The sequence below is a fragment of the Mustela nivalis genome (assembly GCF_964662115.1).
Source record: "Mustela nivalis genome assembly, chromosome: 11".
NCBI classification, from domain to species: domain Eukaryota; kingdom Metazoa; phylum Chordata; class Mammalia; order Carnivora; family Mustelidae; genus Mustela; species Mustela nivalis.
Window position 1 is genome coordinate 89,091,239 of NC_139030.1, and position 23,105 is coordinate 89,114,343.

Here is a 23,105-nt window from a genome sequence, read left to right on the forward strand (position 1 = left end):
GGAGAGAAGAAATCTCATGGAGGAGATAATGCTTGCTCTTAATGGGCAGAGTGGGATTAGGTTGCAGTCCTGCATTTCACACACACAGACCTACATTTGTTAAGACAGAGGTGTGAACCTGAAGGACAGACATGTTCCCTTCTGGAGTATAAGGTGCCTATGGGAGAGACAGGAAAGGGAACTGCAGAGAGACAGGGCCCAGATCCGTCTACTTAGTCACCAAGTTTGAATCTTGTCTGGAAAGTTGTGCATTTGATAGGAAGTAAAATTTTCATTTTAGAAAGAGGTCGCTCTTGCAGAACTATGCAGGACAGAATGGAGAAGAGCCAGGTAGGTGATTTTAGCAGTAACCTAAGCAAAAAGTGAGCCCTGCACTTTGTCAGTGGCAGAAAAAGAAGGAAGAGACATTTGAAGAATGGGGTGTAGGAGGTTAGGTGACACAACACAGCAGCCAGTGGGCATAAGGGAGAGGAGTCTGATAGCAGTGAGATTTCTGACTATTGAAACTTACTACTTAGCTTTATAGCTTGATGTGTGAGTAAGGTCTGTTTCCCTCCCTAGAGGGTAAATTCAGATAAAATGTTGCCTTTTGTATCTCTAAAGTCCCATATTTGCCACATAGTAGGAGCTCAAGATAACTCATGGATGTGTGAACAAATGAGGGTGTGAAAAGAGAGTCTGGTGGTGTAGTTGTGTCACCTGGACAATTTTTCACTGTGGTTCTCAACTTGTGAAGTAGCGAGGCAGCACAAAATGTACACCAGGGAAATTGGAACAATCCATTCTCAATCATTTGCACTCATGGAATGGGAGATAGATGTGAGAATAATTTAAAACAGCACCCACGTTTTGAAGATACTGCTCCACTGGGGGGTTACATTATGAAAAAAGTTCTAGAAGCCACAGAAGTGGAAATAAACACAATCCTGTCACTTGTGTAGAAAATCTGTTGTCATTTACAAGTATGGCTGCTATTTTCAGTTGACAGAACCCCTACATTCCAGGACTGTAAGCTCCCCGAGGACATTGTTAAGTCTGTTCCTCTTCTGTTGTATTCTCAGCACCAGGTGTATGGACACATGGAAAATGTCCAGTGTGTATCACTGAAAGAATGAAGATAAATTCTTACAGTTTTACAGCAGGAGATGATTTTAACTTTCTTGCTTTGCCTTCTCTGATAATTAGTATCTTAATTGTGACAGTTAGGGCCTACCTGTTCTAAAACTTGACTTGTGGCATTTCTAAGAAGGTTTAGATCCTCCAAAATGTCAAATGCTTGTCATTCAAAAGTGACTTCTCCTGTTCCTACCCCTCTTTTCTAGTCCTAACATTGAGCTTCTCCTGAGCTTTTATGTTTTCTCCTTTGTTCACTGTAAGAAGGAAGGCTTTCCTGATTGGGGAACTGCACATAAAGTGGATATTCCCCAGATTGTGCAGAAATATGGGTAACACAATATTTTTATTGTAACACCTTTAAATTTTTAAATAAGTTCTTTCCCCCTGCATTTACTTGCCAAGAGCCCAGGAGCATTGCTGTTTTATCAGTTTTATACCTATGATATTTTGAGTTTTTTTTTTTTTTTTTTTTTTTTTTTTTTTTTGAGGTGGGGTGGGTGCAGAGGGAGAGATAGAAAGAGAATTTTAAGCAGGCTCCATTCCCAGCGTGAGCCCAATGCAGGGCTCAATCTCACAACCCTGAGATCATGACCAGAGCTGAATTCAAGAGTTGGACACCCAATCAACTGAGCTACCCAGGTGCACTGATATTTTGAGTTCTTATTTAAATGTAACTTAACGTTTCTGTTTCAGATGCATTCAGGGACCAGGGGCACTGGGGAATGCAGTCACAGCTGGACATGGAGTTAGTTATGGGTCATTGTTCAAGTTTGACCTGAGCTTCTCTTCACTATGTGGACCAGGGTCATGATAAAGGAGAGAAGGACTCTACATGAGGTTCTGACAGACCCACAATCTGGATTTGACACATACTTTTGAAGAGAGAATTTTAATTCTTTGAATTTATGATTATTAATGATCCATGAAGCTTCTAAAAATTTAATGCCTGCATTGCTTTTAGAGGAAAGTAATAAATAATGACAAATACTGAATGACTATCGGGTTGCTCCTTGATGCCCCACAATGTATTCCACATGGACCCTGAATTAACCCTTATTTCAGAGAACCAATTCTACTTCAGTAGCATGGCTACACTTCCAATTTCTCCTTCAATAATTTTTATGTTATCAAGCAAGGATTATACTGTATGGACTTTTACTGGTTTCTTACACATGTATGTCAAACTTGCATTAAAAAATATATTTGGGTCAAAATATATACATACATATTTATTTAGGTCTCTACTGAGTAAAAGTCTCATATTTACTATACCCTCAAAGCTTGATTAAAACAAATTTATTGGGCTACCATTATTTATCCTTTTATGTATGAAATCACTAAAAGCCACTGGATGATGTGGCAGGAAGCCTTCATTAAAAATTTAATCATATCTAGTATTTGGAAAATCAAAGGAAGGAATAGAATGGCAAACACGGAGTTACAGCTGATAAAACAATGGGACCTGTAATGGAAGTTTTCTCACAGCAGAGACTAGTGAGTAGAATTTTAATATGCATGAGGCTATTTTAGGTAGTTCAAAGCCAGAAGTCAATTAGAATATTAAATACAGTAAAAAATAGACCAATGATATTTACTATCTAAGATGATCAGTGTTTAATTGCTCCTGCCTCCATGTAGTTACTATAAATCTTTCATCTAAGACACATAATTGTGCCTTTCCCATTTGATATATGGAAAGAAACATCCCTAAACATTTGCTTGGATCATAAAATATTTCATTTCCATTGAAATGCAACTTCTGATTGAAATTGAGTTGCAATGAATGACACATGCATTTGCTTCCTTAAGTGTTGCTCCAAATTATTTGACCTTCCTCTCTCATTCTCTCTCTCTCTCTTTTTTTTTTTGAGAGACAAAGGAGGGGGAGGGGCAGAGAGAGAGAGAGAGAGAGGGAGAAAGTATCTTAAGCAGACTCGACACTCAGCATGGAGCCCAATGTGGGGCTTCATCTCATGACCCTGAGATCATGACGTGAGCTGAAATCAAGAGTTAAATGCTTAGCTGACTGAGCTCAGGTACCCCAAATTATTTGACTTCTTAAAAGGAATAGCTCCAGGGTAGCTTCTAAGCACAGCAGAACTTTTAAGTACTTCCAGAGAACAAAGGCACCCGGTTTTCCTCAGTAGATAAGAGGGTAGAAGATAATGTCCAAAACATTGCTGACACTTCTGAAAATCCAAGTTTATTCCCATCCATATTTTAAACACAATCTTATTAAAATGTACTCTTATTAAATGCAGTGATTCACATGCTGCATTTTTCAAAAGGCTTTTTTCTTGTCAATGATTTTTTTTTAATTGTGGTAAAATACATGCAACATAAAATTTACTGCCTGAAGCATTTTTAACTGTACAGTTTAGGCTTGTTAAATACATCCAATCTCCAGAACTGTCTTAATCTTGCAAAACTGAATACCTGTACCCGTTACCATGATGCCCATTCCTCTCTGCCGCTAGCCCCTGGCAGCCACAGTTCTACTTCCTGTCGCTGTGAATTTGACTACTCTACAGTCCTCATTTAAGTGAAATCATCCAGTGTATTTTTTTTTTTTTTTTTTGTGACTGGCTTATTTCACACAGCACAAGGTCCTCAAGGTTCATCCATGTTGTAGCATGTATCTGATACTAAGGCTGAGTAATATCCCATTGTGTATCTGTATACTACATTGGGTTTAGTTCATCTGTCAGTGGACACGTGGGCTGCTTCTGCCTCTTGGTTAGTGTGAACAATGTTGCTGTGGACCTGGGTACACAAATATTTGTTTGAAACCCAGCTTTCAGTACTTCGGGGTATGTACACAGAAGTGGGATTGCTGAATCATATGGTGATTCTGTTTTTATTTCTGAAGAATCTCCATACTATTTTCCACAGTGGCCACATCATTTTCCATCCAGCAGTGCACAAGGGTTCCAATTCCTCCACATCCTTCCCAACATTTGTTTTTTTTTTCTTTCTTTCTTTTTTACTTAACAGTAGCGATCTTAATGTGTACAAGGAAGAAAGACTTTATTTTGCCAAACCCACTTTTCTGTCTGCCTTTCCACATGATTTAAAACCTAAACAAAAATATAAATTAGTTGAAGTATTTGTGATTTAAATGAGATAAAACTAAACCACCTCTTTTTTAACCATTGAGTCTACAAGATCTGAGTCCAGTTGGGAAATACAGGTTTAATAGGTCCAAGAGTTTTATAAAATTCTAAAGAAAGCAGTAAACTCAAATGACAGGATATAATGCTTTGCAGTAAAACTTGCTAAATGCCAACAAATTAAACACAAATGAACAATTTTTTTTAAAGTAAATCAATTTTGGTTACTTATTATCAATTACCAAATATTTATAATAATGTAACTAATCTATTTCCTGCTCCTTCCCCATTCTGGAAAGCTGTCTCAGCTTCGAAACTTGACCGAACTTCTTTGCGAAGCTGAAACTTTCCGTCCAATAGAGAGAATGTGCCAGCTCTCTGACGTGAACTTTGGGAACCTATGTGAAGAAAGTGCGTTTCATGTGCAGCTCCTTGAAGCAGCAGAACTTGGCACCGAAATAGCAACCAACTTACTGTACCATGACAATATTATATCTAAAAAACTGAGGGATTTGCTTACTGGGGAGCCAAGCAAAATGAATTTAAATATGGATGCGTAAGTATCTTCATTGCCTGTTTCCTTGCTGAAACCCCTTCTCAGATAATTATGGATATGCTTAGTGTAGTTTCTTCTCCTCTTCTGCTTTGTTCCAGGTTTCTAGAACAGGCACTGCAAATGAATTACCTGGAAAATATCACACAGTTAATGCCAGCCACAGAAGCCATGCTGCATGTCAATAACAGCGCAGACCCATCTGAAAAACCAGGTTCTTCCCCATTCATATTTTTAAGTGCTGTCTTTTAAGAATGCATGTGATTTTCATGGTGCAGTTTAAGAAAGGCTTTTCTGAAGTTCCCAACCAAACCTACTTTGTATCTGCCCTTATACATAAGAAGTCCAAAGCTTTCAAATATGGTTACTTGTCTAAAATAAGCACACAGAAAGCCAGCAGTGGATGAAATAGGGAAATTTGATTTCACAGCAAAAAGATCTTCGAAATTTTAACTAGTTAGACCATTCACCTTTTATTTCTCTGATATATTAAAGCGCATTAGCTAGGATGGAATTTATTTATTTCATGAAAATAATCTGATTTAAAAAATAAAAAAGATGCACTGCCATCTATAGAAATCTCAATTCAAAACCTATTAGTATTCTGAGCATGAGGCCCCATGCAATACGTTTCTTCTTTGCATAATACCTCAATACTGAAAAGAAAGGCATTCAGAATTTTGGACAACAGGCAGCCACAAAAATTTGAAAGGCAGTAAGTCCAAAAATAAAGAGGGTATATTTGCATGAGGGATACTTCATGAAGAAGTCAAAAGATATTTGCAGAATGAAGATTATAATCTGCTTAAGTCAAAATATCATTTGTTATGAGTGACCCAGATATGAAAAAATTATAATCAGTGTCCTAAAAAAGTTTGAAGTTAAACACATTCTATATAAAAGTGAGGTAAGGACTATTAAAAAGTCCTTTACAAACTGTAAACTGGACAAAATTAAGGAAAAGTGCTATGCAGCATTTATGTTGCAGATTTAGCAAACCTTGTCCTAAGTTGACAGTATTATATGATCTGAGGTTGGAAAACATTTTGAATTTGTGTGATTTTTTAAATCAAATGGAGGGATATATATTTAGTGTATTAGGTGATCAAAGTCTGGGAAGAAACCATATATAGATTTTTTTTAATCAAACTTGTGTTGGAGACATCTAAGGAAAATTTATAACCCAGGACAATCTGTTACCTTGGGCCAATGATACCATAATTGGAACTAGTCTAAATCAGATAGAAACAGATCCTAAAGATGCAGAGTTCGCCAAAACTGAGAGATCTTTGCTCCTGACCCAAGACATGTATGTTGAGTGTATGTTTTAGTCTAGAAGGTTCCTCTAATGTTAGTACAACAAGTTAAAAAGAATTCCATTGCAACCAACACGCGTTTTCTTTCTTTTTTATTTTCTTGCAGGTCAGTTAATAGAAATGTTTAAGAATGTTGAAGAGCTGAAGGAAGAGCTGAGGAGAACCACAGGCATGTCCAACAGAAGTATCGATAGTCTGCTGGCCGTTCCTATCCCTGATAACAGAGCTGAGGTGGGATAAAATACATTTGTACTTAGAGCCAGATCTTAAAAGTTTAAATCATGTGTAATATTTGTTGAGCATCTACCAGTTAAACACTGAGAAGTTGCTCGCAGATCTGGTGCATTTTGCTTGCAAATGATAAAATTAGAGGCTCAATTTCTAGTGGGGTTAGAAGAAAAATCCTGAAGTAAGACAAGTTATCACTGTTTATTTCCTTTCCTTCTAGTTTTCCTTCTCCTTCATTTCCGCTCCTTTGTGCTCTCCTTTCCCTTACCTCTACATGGTTTTCTTAAATAAGTAGTGCCATCAATGATTCTGTATATGCATGACCACAGTCACGTTTTCTGAGATAAATTGGCACAGCCTGTTATGATCAAAGTCAGATTTCAGTAATCTAATTGGGAGAAAAAGAAAAGAAAAGAAAAGAAAAGAAAAGAAAAGAAAAGAAAAGAAAAGAAAACAGGCCACTTACAATTTGTTGAAATGAATGCTCAGTTTTGCTTTTTTAAAAGTCCCAAGACAAGACATAGTATGTAAAGTAGATAGGACCCAGGGAACCCTGGGCAAGTTTGTGGATATAGTGAACATGTTTGGGTGTGAAAATTAATAATGTCATTTCCTTAGGAGGATAATAGGGTTTTTCCACTTCAAATGTCTCTTCTTTTATCCCTTTCCCAAGCCTATTGTCTGAAAATGTCATAGAAATTTTCCAGAAGAACTGCAGAGTTTAAGGCCTCATCCATCCAAAACTTACGTGTGACAGAGTGTGTCATTTCTAAGCACAGCCCAGATATTCTCCAATATCGGATAAAGTTTTTTGAAAGCCTTGAAGACTGCCTTAGGGAAATATTTAGGTTTACTTGTGTCCTATTCATTGGTTCCCTCATACAAAACTAAAAGTACTTTGCCTTCCCTTTTTTTCCTCTTGCTCTAGCAAATAGTTATTGACCTTTTCCCTTTGATCTCACCTTTTACCCATTTTATCCTAAGATCTAATTTCAGTAATTAAGTGTTTGGCTTCTGAAGAGCAGGTTCATTTTAGTAAATAAAAATACATAAATGGGGAGTGTACATTCTTACTGTTTTCAAAAGGAAGGAGAGAAAAGTTTCAACAGTCTTGAATTTCCTAAACATTTCTCTCTATTTCAACTCAATGGCAATAGAGACTTCTTAACTTCTCATATACATACCTCACTTTTCACACAGCATCACTGTCCAGGATGGTTGGTTGATATTATTACATAATCCTTGGCTTTTTATTCTTTGCCCTTTATCTCTCAATAGAGATACCTAGAGTTTCTTGTGTAAGATTATAACTTAAAAAAAAAAAAAGATTATAACTTCAAATGATTTTAAAAACAAAATGTAATTTAAATACACTAAATAAAATTTTAAAGGGAAAATGAGTCTTAAATGAATATTTTCCCCAGACTTAACTCCAGATCAATTCATTCTTGGTACTATCACTTACCCAGATGTTTGGAAGAAATCTCAGAATTATCAAAGACACTTCTTCGTGTCTTTTCCTCCATCTTGTTTCTTAAGCTTTCCAGTGAACTCTGGGCTCTCTACAGTTTTATTGATAGTGATTAGTGCTTTATTTTTGTTTTAAAGATTTATTTATTTATTGGAGAGAGAGAGAGAGATCACACAGTGGGGGGTGGGAGAAAGAGAGAATCTCAAGCAGACTCCCACAGAGCACAGAGCCCAACTTAGGGCTTGATCTCATGAACCTGAGATTGTGACCTGAGCTGAAGCCAAGTCAGACACTTAATTCACTGAGTCACCCAGCCACCCTGTGATGAGTGCTTTAAATCAGGGGGAAGAATTGACTTGGAGCATAATTTATCACATTTTTAAATGAAGCCTAAGAATAAAGCAAAGCTTTTCTCTTGAGAGACAGCTCTCAAAAGATTCACACTAAAATATTTTTCTTCCTCCAACTTGCAGATTATTTCTCGTGTGTTCTGGTTGCATTCTTGCGATGCCAATATGACCTATCCCAAAATGGAGGATGTGATGATGGAATTCTGTAGCCTGCCTCTTCCAGAAAGATCCCGGAAGTCTTACCTCATTGGACTCACCCTTCTGCACTACTTGGACATTTACAACTTCACATACAAGGTAAGTTCCTGTTGCTGAAGTACTTCATATTCACATTTTAGTATAAAAACATTTGATTACACGAGTATGCTCCCTGATACTATAACGAATAAGATCCATTTATACAGCCTTTGGAATTACGCTTTATTTAGAGCTAAATAGGACCTTAGTGATCATATACTAGAAATTTGTATATTTTATAGATGAAGAAATTAATATTACTGCCTTATTAGCTCTCAGTTTGTGTATCCAAGCCCACATAATTAAATTTAATATATATTATACTAAAGTATGAAATACAGATGTGTGTGTGTGAGTGTTTTTTTTATAGTGAACAAGAATTAATTTGATAGGATAATAAAGATTAGAACAAAGTTTATTGTTTTCTTTTTGGGTTTTGCTTTATTTATTTATTTATTTTTTGTAAATGAAAGTAGGGAGTTTTTTTGGTGTTAAAAATCTGTGTGTGTGTGTTTTCCACCAATTTAGAAAGAGGCTACTGTTACTTCTGCAGTACAACAAAATAAATGGGTCATTATTAGAGCTTAGAAAAGTCAGGAATGACTTCATCCTACAATAAGTCATGCTTCGTAAGTACTTGTATAATACAGAACCAAATGAAAAATACATACATAGAAGAATCAGACACCTATTTCACCTATATCTATACTTGATCAAAAATATTTACATGTTATTGCAAACACTGGGAAAAAAAAAACATTTCCCCTTTAAAGTAAGAAGAACCAGAAGCAACATAGCTGACTTTTGTTGTTACAGCAAAGGGGGTGAAAATTTTTAGGACTAGTTATCAATAATCCTGTTCTGGATCATCATTTTCTCACACCTCTATTTCTGCAGTGGCCTCTTAATTGGCCTTCCTGCCTCCACACCACCAGCCTGCCCCATCATCCCTAAGCAGCCAGAGTGATCCTCCTAAAGCTTAAGTCACATTATGCCAACCCTGTGCTCAGTACCTTCCAGTGGCTCCCCAGTCTGTTCAAATATATGCCCCAGATCCTATGAAACCCCATGATCTGCAAAACCCCTCCCATCCCTAAAATTCTCTTTCCTACTTGGTGACTCCTTGGGCACAGGTGCTCCATGGAACCAGCCAATATTTCAAATGCCAAGAATGGTGCCAGGCCCAAAGAGGCACTCAGCAAATACCCATTAACTAGACAACTGGTTATTTTACATAAACTATAAACTAAAATGCATATGAAGTGAAATTATTAGTTTTGCTCACCTTAAGGATTAAAATGTTAATCCTTATTTTATAATGACTCTGCAGAGTAGGTATCAAACCAAATAATTTTTGTTGAGTTTAGTAACTAAATACATGCACTTGACAAGCAGAAGACCATTCTACTTCTTTTACGTATTGCAAAGAAAAATAATGAAAAATTTCTTGTCACGAGTCAGTTTATTTCACATCAGTGTGGAAATGCCCAGAATTTTGGCAGAACTGGAAGAAAAATTGAAATGTTGTTGTAATTTAGAAAAAGTACAACTGAAATTAGTAGCTGTGCTACTGAGGTAGCTGCATCTCCATGGTGTCTCTCCGGGTGTGTCTTGTGCTCATAATGGTATTTAGATCTTCTATTAGACCAAGGCTCCTTGACTGGAGGGATGTTATCTCTTAGTGTACCACCGTATACCCATCCGCTCATCCATGCTGGGGATATAGCAGGCGCTCAATTAACATTTGGTGATTAAATGAATGAGAGGATGAAATAACTTGAAAATTTTAAAATCTTTCCAGTGTATCTTCATGTAGCAGAAAAGCATTGTGGGATTATGACTAAATTTGATGAGTCACATGAGCTTTTTGAAAGAACTTTTCTGATTTTAAGGATCATATTATATGATTTCTGAGTAATAGTATATCCATGAAGAGTTACATAATTGATATTTGCCCTTCTGACTTTTAGAATCATTTATTTTTGACAGCTTTATTGAGGTATAATTTATATACCACAATCACTTATTCAAAGTGACCAATTCAGTATTCTTTAAGTGAATGTATGGAGTTGTGCGACTATTCCCACAATCTCATTTTCAAACATTTCCTTCAACCCCAGAGAAAAGCTTGTGTCTATATGCAGCTATTTCTTACTCACCTCTAGCCCATGTGGTCCCTGATCTGTTTTCCATCTCCAGAGACTTGCCTTTTTTAAACATTTTATATACTCTAAATCATACAATACATGGTCTTGGTTTGGCTTTTTTTACTCAGTATGATGTTTTTTAATTTCATGCATTTTGCAACATGTGCCAGTGTTTCCTATCTTTTTATTGCTAAAGAATATTCTAGTTAAATGATGTACATTTCGTTTGTCCTTTCATATGGATTGTTTCCACTTTGCCGGCTATTGTGAATGATGCTGCCATGGGCCTTCACATACAAATCCTGGTGTGGACATATGTTTTCATTTCACTTGGATTAATACTTAGGAATGTAATTGCTAGGTTGCATGCCAAACTTATGTTTAAGTATTTAATAAACTTCCACAATTTTTCCCAAAGTAACTATCTTTTAAGATTCTTACCAACAGTGTATATGGGTTCCAGTGCCTCCACATACATCATTTATTTTTATTCTGTTCCTATTAGGTGTTTTTCCCCAGGGAAGATCAAAAGCCAGTAGAAAAGATGATAGAACTCTTCATGAGGCTTAAAGAGATTCTCAATCAGATGGCTTCTGGCACACATCCACTGCTAGATAAAATGACATCCCTGAGACAAATGCATCTGCCCAGAAGTGTTCCATTAACACAGGTAAAAAAGTCACCCAGTAATGTGCTTATTGGGAAATTCCTCTTGTCACATTAACTTGTATTTGAGATTAGTTGTAATACATTCAGCTACCAATATCGTACATTGGGAAAAAGCACCTTCAGGAAAACTCTTCTACTCTGGCAAAAATTTTGGCCACTTAAGTCAGTGAAGTTCAGCATTCTGCATTTATATTTGGGATACATGTTTTAAAGGAATTATGGAAGCTATAAGCATTACCAGGTTTTCTTCTGTATTGTTCTCGGCAGCATTTATAGCTTTCTGATGTTAATATATTGTGGATTTTTATCTCATAGGCAATGTACAGAAGCAAGCGGATGAACACACCCCAAGGATCATTTAGCACCATCTCGCAAGCATTGTGTTCCCAAGGGATTACCACTGACTATTTAACTGCCTTGCTGCCCTCTTCTCAAAGGCGAAAAGGCAACCACACCAAGGACTTTTTGACTTACAAATTAAGCAAAGAACAGATTGCTTCCAAATATGGAATTCCCACACATACCAGTGAGTAAACGTCAAAGTCAGCATAGTAACATCATCTTCCTGACAACACTGTCTGCTCTAGCTCAGCCTTTTATGATCAGTGAAGTATTAGTTTTCCCCAACACTTCTACACACATCAAACATGTTTGCGTATTAACCGAGTCCCGTTTTTCGGCAAGCGTAAAAGGTGTGTCTCTCCATCTTACTAAGGGGAAATGAGGCACAAACAGACTAACTGGCCATGGTCACCCAACCTGAAGGTATTAGAGCAGTGAGCTGAACTCGGTGATCTGTTGCAAAGTCTAGCCTCTTAACCACAACATTCAGCATTTGTCAGCCACAACTTCATCATTGTTGCCAGTACATAATACAAAAACATGCTTTAAATCTGCTTAGAGGGACGCCTGGGTGGCTCAGTTGGTTAAGCTACTGCCTTTGGCTCAGGTCATGATCGTAGGATCCTGGGATCGAGTCCCACATCGGGCTCCTTGCTCAGCGGGGAGCCTGCTTCTCTCTCTCCCTCTGCCTGCCGCTCTGCCTGCTTGTGTTTCTCCCCACCTCCTCTCACAAATAAATAAATAAATAAACTATTTTTTAAAAATTAAAAAATAAATCTGCTTAGATCAATATTTTTCTTAACTTTCGAGAATTACAAAGTTGTATCACACATGGAAAAGTTCTGAATGCAGCCGAACTCTAAAGATTTCATGGCACATCAACCCCACAATGCTTGGGATGGAAAATTACATCAACTGGGCTTTTCCATATAATATACAGATGTTTATTTTTTAAAAGATTTTATTTATTTATTTTGCGAGAGAGAGATTGAGAAAGCAAGTGGGAGGAGGGGCAGAGGGAGAAGTAAACGCCCTGCAGAGCAGGGAGCTACATGACATAGGTCTAGCCGAAGGCAGTTGCTTAACCAACTGAGCCATCCTGGCGCCCACATATGGATGTTTAATATAGCAATTGGATTGACGCATTTATTCATCTTTTTATTCATTCAGCATTCATGGACCAACTCTTAGTATCTGGTACTAGTATCCTAGTAGCAGATTTTTGAATATGTTCTTAAATTAAGCCCTGGTGAGGTGGATCCGTTGGAAGATATTCTGGAATGTGATTTTCAGCCTTTTTATCTTGGCAAAATGCCATGTCTTACTGTAGGCTTGTTTTCTGAGTTAAACTTTCACACCTAAAAAAAAAATAGTGGTCACTGCACTTTCTTACTTTGATACCAGAGGCCTCGCAACTGTTAATGGTAAGGGAAGTATAAGGCATGTATCTTTGGGTGTGATAACAATAATCTGTGTCAATTTACAATAAGGAAATAGATTTTAGATACACATACTAAATGGTTTTATTCACTTTTCCCTTCTAGCACCATTTTGCTTCTCCCTTTATAAAGACATCATTAATATGCCTGCTGGACCTGTGATTTGGGCTTTCTTGAAACCTATGTTGTTGGGAAAAATTTTGTATGCACCATATACCCCCATCACAAAGGCAATAATGGAAAAGGTTTGACCATTATAACTCAAAGTTTCTGTTTAGAGTACTAAGATGATTTTTAAAGTAATCAACTTCCAAATTTACTGTAACTGACTGAGCTTTGTTTTTATCTTACCTACGATTACCCTTAGCTTTCTGAAACTCTTAATTCTCAAACTCTGCCCTGTATATGTGTAAACAATGTAGATTGGTTGGTAGCCCTTTGAAGAGGCATGAACTGTGCTGACCCTTGAGAATGAGGTTAGTTGAAGCAAGACCTCAGATTTTTCAGCTTATCTCCAATGGCAGAAAATTTTTCTACAACTGGTGTCTAATTTCCAGAGTGTGTAAAAATAATAGCACTAGTAAAAATAATATTAGAGTATTTTATAACTAGTTTGAACAAAACAGTCGCTAGATTATAAATTATTGACTTCATATCAGGTTGTACAATTCAACTTGTTATATTTACCTAAGAGATAGATGTTGTAAAAGATATTATTAATAGTAACTACTTACCATCTAACTGAACCATAATTACATTTCTCTCCAACTTTTAAAGTTAGCTTTAATGACTTGAATTATAAGCCTACTTTTAAAATGATAGAGTGAAAGTAAAAAAAAAAAAAGAAAGAAATCTCTGCTTTACCCTTACTTGGTCATTAGACCATAATCTAGGTGAAGATAACATTATTTTAGGTCTATATAAAAATGGACATGAGTTCATCACTGGTTTCTGTTGTTTGTATTTTAATATCTTACTTACTTTATTGGCTATACTTCTTTATAATTTTTGCATAAATGAAGTCATTACCTGCTTATTCCCTGAGTTTAGTCATTTTTTGTCTTTCTTCTTTGGTTCTCTTTTCCTCTCCTCTTGATCTTACTCTTTCTTTTATGTAACTTTGACTTTTAGCATTTAGAGATGTGTTTTTTCTATAATTTATGCACGTTTCTCTAACTCTTTATAGGTTATTATGCTATACATACATTCATATGCAGTTTTTTTGTCATTTTTGCATAATTAAATGAGGTTACATTATAATGTTTTTCTACATATTACTTTACTCACACAGTACCTTGTGGGAATTCTTCCAACTCAATTGGTATAGTTTAATTCATTCTTTTTGAAAATTGCAGACTTTTTCATACCATAGAATTTACTGACCCAGTCTTCAATTGGTGGGCATTCATTTTGTTTCCAGTGTTTCCTTTTTATTTTTGTGCTAATGTAAATAATGTGACAACAAATACTCTCATGCATATTATTTAAACACTGGTATTTTATTACAGTGAGATGATTGTTCAGGATTGAGGGATCGAGGAATAATGTATTTTATTTAATGACTGTTGTCCGATTGCTTTCCAAATGAGGGTATAACACACCCATTTCCACCAGCAGTTTATGGAAGCATGCTTCTCATATCCTTGAACTCGATGTTTCTATAGTAGTAAAGTTAAGTGTATCATTGGAAAAAAATGAATAACTTCTGGGAACTCTAGAAAGTATGACTTCATCTTGACTGTAAATTCATTGTGGACAGTGAAGCAAACCCTACATTTTCCAGAATTTTTAAAAGTGATCTCTTGACCTGATGAAAAGCTGCCATTTTAAAACTTCTGACCATGTGGGAAATTTCTGACACTTTTTTTTTTTTTTTAACTAGCTCCACCTTTTCTTAAAGCTATATAACAAAACAACTTTAAGATAGCTTCTGCTATATAGAAAAAAAAACAATAATGGACCAGATCTATTTTTGTTTCTTTGTCTTTTAGTCTAATAAGACTCTGAGGGAACTGGCAGAACTAAGGGAAAAGTCCCAAGAGTGGATGGATAACTCGCCCCTTTTCATGAATTCTTTCCACCTGTTAAACCAGACGATTCCTGTGCTCCAGGTAGGAAATGGCTCTTTCTCTTCTGTCGGAGTTACAGTTCTTTGAGAATTTAATCACCTTCATCACGGGAATGGGCAGATAGTAACTCAGAATCCGTATGAAATAGATGAAATTTCCTTTCCTCCAGAGAAAGAGTCCGAGACAGGGCGACAGATGAGTCGCTCGCATTCAGGATCATCTCCTCTCCCATGGTCCGTCCTCTCTCTGTAGTTCAGAGATAGCCTTTTTACAGGTTGAACTTGAGGCATAAATAGTGACTTAGTTCTTGTTTTCCAAAACTAAAGTGCAGTAAAAACTACTTAAAAGACCCTTATTTTACTTGTTCCTCCACTTTAAATTATTTTTTGCTATCTTGACAGAACCAGAGTTCCTAAAATATTAATATTCTGGAGAAGAACATTAAGTTCAGGGAGTTCTTTGGTTGAAACATAAGACACTCTAGGTTAAAGATTTGACAGTGCAGCCCAAATACAATGTACACTGGTTAAAACATATAATTGGCAATTCTTGCAAAAGATGTGGAGTTTTCTGAAGATGATGAAAATAATGTGGAGAAATGGTCCAGTCACAAACAGAGCTGTTAACAAGTAACGATGGAGGAGGAAAGTCAGATCTGTTACCAGCGAGAGAAGAGAAAACTGGAAGGAAGGCAAGCGACACAGGAAGTTCAAGAGAGGGTGGCTTGCACAGCAAAGTACTGAGAGACCCAAGGAAAATTGATAAGAGAGCTAAAATATATTTGCCTCCCTCCCCATAAAGGCCTTTTTATAATCATATTCAAGAAGCTAAACATAGAATAAAGGATTTGTAGCACAGAACTTTGTCAGAAAAGTTACGCCCCAAAGATACTATGTTCAGTCTTTGTTTTGACTAATTTGTGGATAGTTACAATTATAATCTGGCTTTTGTTACATATAATACATGAATTATAAAAAATACATATCTGAAACAATAATTAATATAAAAAAGTAAACTTTCATCAAACATCTTTCCCACAATTTACTGTTAAATTTGGCTCTGATTTTAAGTATGTTCATTTTAAGTGGCCTTTTTTTTGTATGAATCTGTAATGAAGACAGTGACGAAGTAGTACTTTATTGACATACATATTTCCTAAATGGAAGATTGCTCCTCTTTTCCTAATCTTTTTTTCCTGTGGAACAGAAAACAAAACAAAACAAAACCTACATACATGATTTTATTAAGGAAGGTTTTGTTGCCTAAAGCAGTGAGTGAACGGAGGACATGATGTATGCTTAATAGTTTCAAAGTGCAGTAATTTGCTGTGGAGAACCAATGGACATGATCATCTATTGGAAGCAACTTTATTCTGTTCTAGACCAAAATCAATCATTATTCTCAGCCATTGAGGACAAACTTATTTCTACAAATGTACACAGAACTTGAAATTTAAAGCTTTTAACATCACACCTGGTTTTGCCACTGTGAACCGCTAGGCAAAAGACATATGACACTCAATCTACAGTTTATGAAATCTTAAAAATGAGTGTCTTCATAGCCATCGCACAGATTTGTTAGGTTCCTGTGTGTAGAAGCGTATAAAAATAGTATCATGTGTCCTAGGACAGATTGCAGAAGGAGCCGTGGGAGTTTGGCCGTACGGCTGGGTGGATCATCTCTGAATTGGAACTAACACAGTGCATTGTTTATTACTGATGCTCTCATTCAGTTTTTCCCTTGGCACACAAATACTTCCTGGTGAATTGTGAGACTTTAAAGAACTTGGGTTAGCGCAATATGAGCTGTGTCATGGTCATTGGTCTACATACTGCCAACTACTCTTAGACCCCAAAGCACCTATGGATTTAGTGATTAATTCTATTGTGTATATGCTGTTAATACATACTATTCTTAATCATGTATCTCCATGAAAACAAAACTGAAGATCTTGGTAGGAAGGACAGAATAATGAAAGGTACTGACTTGTCCTCTAAAGGCAAAACCAACTTAAGTGTGGCTCACACAAAAACTAGCCCATGAATTAACACATAAGATAAACATTTTTTTTTAAGATAAACATTTTTTTTAATCAAGTTGAATTCTCTGCCTCCAAATTTCTCCATGGACTTTACTAATTTTGTGTCCTTAGGAGATCTCAAGGTGTTACGGAAAACTGTGCAAGAAAATTAAGGTAAACTGTATTAGACAGTGCCTACCTCCCAATAACACTTCAGTGTTACCTAGTTGTACTTCTACAGTGGTAGAAGCTATGTCTCCTCATTTGGAAGATAGCTATGACAGTCTTCATATGTCAGAGCATTTATGCTTTTTAAAAAAATTTTAGTCTTTCCATAGATATAGCATTAAGTTTTATCATCAGTTCATTTTTCTATGTTCACATAATTGTGCTTTTTACAATATAAAATGATATTATAGCAATTTACGTTTGACTTTTCTGATGAGTTATTCATCCCTGCTTTACAGAAACATAGCATGAAACTGGAAAAAGCTGAGTGCTGACTGAGAGCCCCTAGCTGGGAAGTAGCAGAAGAAGGATGCCAGTCAGCTATGATATGAAATTCCATGTAGATATCACAGTTTTTAAAAGTTGTTTTAGTTTGTTTCAGTTGAGCAAAATTCAACTATGAAATTCAACCACTACAGTTGTATACAGCATATATAAAAAAACAGAAGATGTAATATCCATGGGTAAACCGACTGTTACGTTGAATATCATTTCTTACTGTTGATCATTAAAGTCAGATCTGCTGCTTCATATTGGTTGAAAAGAAAGTCTTAGGATCCTGTATTTGAGAAACAATGTTCAAAATATTTAAATAAAATAGCTCTACTTTTTAAAACCTTAAAAAAAAATAGTAAAGTCTGATCTGGCTACTTTAGTGTGCTGACCAATTTGTGTCTATAGATAAGAAGAACCGAGCCTTTCTAGTCGTTAGCAGCTATGTACCTTCTCTTTCTTTCTCAAGGATTTGTATGTGAGCACCACAAGGTGATGCCTTGATAATGCCGAGTGGTGGTCACTCATCTCACCACAGGTATTATTAGAGAGACAATGATGAGACATCTTTTCGTCTTGTATTGAAACTGAGTCCCTGTTATTATTCATTAGAATACTCTAAGGAACCCCTTTGTGCAAGTTTTTGTGAAATTCTCCGTGGGACTCGATGCTGTTGAACTATTAAAACAGATAGATGAACTCGGTAAGTCCAGATTCACAAAACTTTCATTCACTAGTCATGTCAGAAATGTGAGAGCCATGGTTGCATTTGAAAACTTTTTGTTTTCTTCTGTATTTGATTTTTAGCTAGTTATTCTAAGTGGAATCCTGGATATATCTATCCATCTTTTCCCCAGATAGTTGTATAATTGCAGGTAGTAACAACTGTTTGGATACCCAGTATCTGCAGTTAGTTTCAACAATTATATACTTCATGTAAACGCAGCCTTTCCTACAATCATTGGTAGGTTGGTAGGTTGCTAGAAATAAGAGGACACTTTTTGTTTTGTTTTGTTTTTTTGATAACTTGATGAAAAGCAGGTCCTTAAGGACAAAGGAAGATGAATGTTTTCTGTCTGGCTGTATTTAACATTTTATCTCCGCTGGCCTCTTATCACTTTGACTAACCCAGAATGTACCTGGAAGAAGTTACTCAGTTAGCAAAAGCAAAACAAAGCAATGAAGAGACTCAAAAGAAAATAAATGTAAATCAGTATTCAAGGTTGGATCCTCTTCTCACTGTTTAAAAGGAACAGGCAAAGAGGATCAAAGGAAGCTGTCTGAACTTATGCATTCCCTCTGCCACATCCCCACCTTCAACCTAAGGGATGCAAGACATCTAATTCAGTCTGTGTCTGATTCACTGTTGCTATGCAACCACAGGTATGAGGAAGGGATTGAAAACATCTGAATTTGGCTGCAGTAGAGCAAGTGCCCCTCCTCCCTCCTGGTGCTATTGGGACACAAGTGACATAGGGTGTAAACCAGTCGGGAAGCATTTTGCTTACATTTGTCTTGTATATAGTTGTGTGCCCTGTATGATAGTTGACTGACTTTGATTAAAGAAAGATTTAGTGTATTTATTCTCTAAAAGTATCATTTGGGTAAGAAACCATTTGATCAAAATATGAGAAATATACTACAAAGTTCTTATATAAGTTTTAACGTCCTAACTTGAAATATAGGAGGGGAGTTCTAGAATTTAAAATTAGAATAAAATGAATGTAACAGTGAGAGTTGATGTTCATATAATTGTATATATAACTTAATATCTAAGAGTTTTATGTAGTTTGAACTGAGGGAGCACTGACCCTCATAGCTCTTCCTTGCTCTTCTCTGCCCACATGTCTAAGGAATGGTTGGTGTTGTGTTGATTTCCAGTGGCCGCTGGAGGCCACTGTTCAACCACAGTTTTACCCCTCCCCCAACCAATGTCTGTATCAAACAAACCATTTCACTTTAAATTCTACTGAGAAATGAATTTAATAAGTTGCCCTCTGTGAGAAATTAAGTTTTACATTGGACTGTGGAAGAGTCATGTTTGGGTTTTGTGAGGCAGGATTTATGATACAACATTCTTGGTATTCATGACGATCGAGTCAGTGAAAATTTAATTGGCCAAGTGATTTATTAACTTGCAATTTCATATTTACCCTTTGTCTCGGTTGATTTCCTCATAAGGAATCATGGAATTGAAGAGCAATTAAATCCTCTTTCTTCCAGAGTAATTACCTGAAATAAAATCTTGATCATTTTGTCTAGATTAATACAGATATCAATAGAGATAACTCACATGAGGTTTTAAATCAAACAGTTTTAGAAAGTTGTTCACTATGTGGCATAGATTCTCACAGTCTCCTAGGAAATGATTCTGTAGCACAACTTATTGAATAGTACAGTTTATTTGTTCTACACATTCTACATAGATTTTCCTTTGTTTATTACATTCACGTTCCCTGAACAAAGTAAGTGTGTCCATTTATTGGAAACTTTCATCTCTAGTTTTCTTCCTGACTAAATGTAGATGTATTTTTTTTTAATTATTTACCTTTAGTCACTGGTTAAGTAAATTGGAGTGGAATATATTTTTAAGTTAGCTTATATCACTCTTTGAACTTGGGTCTACTTTTATTGGTACCAACTCAGCATTCTCTTCAGTGAATATTTGTACACCTGGACACATTTTTGCAGGTGTTACTAGATATTTTTATTACCAGATATTTTAGAGTAAATTCTAGTAAATTCTACAACTTTCTATTACTCCTAATCTAGTATAATGGCAGGTACTGACCAAAAAGCCAGTATTTTGTCTCATTACTACTAGAAACATTACAGTAAAACATTATATGTTTTGTCTGTTTTGCTTTGCTTTGCTTTTTTAGATATTCTAAGGCTGAAATTAGAAAACAGCATTGACATCATTGATCATCTCAACACGCTATCTTCCCTGACAGTAAATATTTCCTCCTGTGTATTATATGACCGTATTCAGGCAGCAAAAAGCATAGATGAAATGGAGAGAGAGGCCAAAAGGCTTTACAAAAGCAACGAACTCTTTGGAAGTAAGTGTTATTCTACTAGAGTTTGAGTTTCTCTTTGTACTAAAATTGGCCAAATTCTTCCCTCACCCCTTTCATCGAGAACTCAGGAAAGTAGTCTGAAGGGGGGGAGGGTCACCGTCCCCTCTGATGTCCTTAGGAATGAAAACCTTTCATGTAGTCAACCCACTATATTGTCTGACGAGACTTCCACAAATGTGTGATTTTGTTGGCATGGTTAAAATAAAGACTGAAACGGATTACATAGTTACAGGGTGAAGTTGAGTCCATAATCAGTCAGGATTATTCATTTTATTGTGTGTTTTTTTTTTAATTTTACTAAGTGGCTTAGAGTGATATATTTAATCTGGCCACTTAGTTTGTAATTATATTCTCAAACTCCTGCTTCGAATCTCTGAAGTTGTCACTTCCAATTAGCCATCTTTTCTGTAAATTAGGAGCCTGAACTTACTGTCACATTACAAACTCAATTGCCTGTTTGGCTGCCCCCTGAGTGTACCCTGCAAACAATGAATAATGTCAACCATAAAATAACCTTTCTGCTGTTGTTGCCTTTTTATTTTTAGGTGTTATTTTTAAACTTCCTTCTAACAGAAGCCGGCACAGAGGCTATGACTCTGAAAATGTCTCTCTTCCTCCTGTCATAAAATATACCATCCGCATGAGTCTCAAGACTGCACAGACCACAAGAAGCATAAGGACCAAGATTTGGGCCCCAGGGCCACACAATTCTCCATCACATAACCAGATCTATGGCAGGGCTTTTGTGTACTTACAGGATAGTATTGAGAGAGCAATCATTGAATTGCAGACTGGAAGAAACTCCCAGGAAGTAGCAGTCCAGGTCCAGGCGATTCCGTACCCCTGCTACATGAAAGACAAGTAAGTCTGGGTGGCTGGAGCGCCTTTTAACAGCCAGCCAGTTTTTTGAGACCTCATTTCTGCATACTCATTCACATGGATCAAGTGAAAGAGATCTCTTCCATGAAATTTTTGTCTAATGCTTGTTTCCAGGAAAGGGTCCACACCACATGCACAGCTCCACGACTGTGGGTCACTGTTAGCAGAATGATGGTCAAGTTCATTACCAAATGATTTAGATTTCCTTAATCATAACCCTTAGCTTTCCATGGACTCTGGTCCTTGAATCAAGAGAATTAGACTCCAGACCTCAGTGTAGAGCTGCATAATTTCGATGCTACCCACTCTCTACTGGTCTTCCCTTTCTCTAAACAAGACAATCTTAACATCTCTTCCAACTCTCAAATTTTATTAAAAATCCACAAATGCATGGCCAGTCTTAAGGAAGAATTCTGATAAAACACATCAGTTGATCTCTAAGATAAATATTATGCTATCTGAAACTATATTATGCAGTACCAGTCTACTTGCTAGGAATCTTCATCTAAAATAGTTTGCTGGGGCACCTGGGTGGCTCAGTCAGTGAAGTGTCTGCCTTTGGCCCAGGTCATGATCCCAGGGTTCTGGGAACAAGCCCCACCTCAGGCTCCCTGTTCAGCAGGGAGAACTGCTTCGCCCTCAGCCTCTCCCCCTGTTCTTGCTCTCTCTCTCTCTCTCTACTAAATAAATAAAAATAAAAATTAATAAAATGTTTGTTAAATGGACAAAAAATGCAAAGACCATCTTTTAGATAACTGAATTTGAGTGGTCAGTGATCTACCAGTTGAATAGCAGTGACTGGCTATCCCACTCTGACCACAGTCTGTCTGTGTAGAAGTTGGAGGCTGAATATATTGCTTTAAAGAAATTGCACTTGTTATCCAGCCCAATTACTGCAGTTTATATTCAATTCAGATGGTTCTGGACTTTTTATTTTTTTATTTTTTTCATTTTTCATTTTTCTTTCTGTTGATATATCTATTTCGTTTGGGTGCTTCAAGAGCTGTAGATGAAATGAGGTCATGTAACCCTCTGTGTGGCGGTGATACGGAGAGACGGATGAGGATTCCATCCATGGGTTGTCAAGGTTAGCAGCTCATTGTGGAGGCCAGGCAGTTCCTTGCAGCCTGAACTGTATGTGAACCGCAACGGCCTGTGTGAATAGTAAAGACCTGTGGGTTCAATTAAAAGAAAATTCTCATCTATTTTCCGGCTCATCTTTTTCCCCTTGCAAATTTTGGCACCTCGGATGGTGGGTACTTGGATTTTCTTTTTTAAGAAGAAAAGTAACTGTACTCTGCCTTCTTCATGGGAGAGTTTGATCATAGTATCTCCCACATACATGTAAACTCTTTATTGCATGCATAGCTCCCACATACGTTATTTCCTTTGTTCTGCCCAACAACCTAAGTAAGGTTAGCAGGAGCAGGTATCTTTTTTTTAAAGATTTTATTTATTTATTTGACAGAGATCACAAGAAGGCAGAGAAGCAGGTGGGCAGGGGGCGGGGGAACAGGTTCCCTGCTGAGAAGAGAGCCCGATGTGGGACTCAATCCCAGAACCCTGAAATCATGACCT

At 36.6% G+C, this 23,105-nt stretch overlaps 1 protein-coding gene across 1 annotated transcript in view; it reads left to right on the plus strand.

Annotated features, from left to right (window-relative positions):
- The window catches only part of ABCA12 (ATP binding cassette subfamily A member 12), a 168,152-nt gene that overhangs the window by 89,313 nt on the left and 55,734 nt on the right, over window positions 1-23,105 (plus strand). Inside the window, exons 12-22 of the mRNA XM_082691434.1 lie at window positions 4,526-4,782; window positions 4,881-4,993; window positions 6,202-6,326; window positions 8,268-8,441; window positions 11,034-11,198; window positions 11,513-11,723; window positions 13,084-13,223; window positions 14,970-15,089; window positions 18,181-18,271; window positions 20,451-20,630; window positions 21,194-21,509. Of these exons, the coding sequence (XP_082547560.1) occupies window positions 4,526-4,782; window positions 4,881-4,993; window positions 6,202-6,326; window positions 8,268-8,441; window positions 11,034-11,198; window positions 11,513-11,723; window positions 13,084-13,223; window positions 14,970-15,089; window positions 18,181-18,271; window positions 20,451-20,630; window positions 21,194-21,509 (1,892 nt within the window). The remainder of the gene's footprint in view (window positions 1-4,525; window positions 4,783-4,880; window positions 4,994-6,201; window positions 6,327-8,267; window positions 8,442-11,033; window positions 11,199-11,512; window positions 11,724-13,083; window positions 13,224-14,969; window positions 15,090-18,180; window positions 18,272-20,450; window positions 20,631-21,193; window positions 21,510-23,105) is intronic.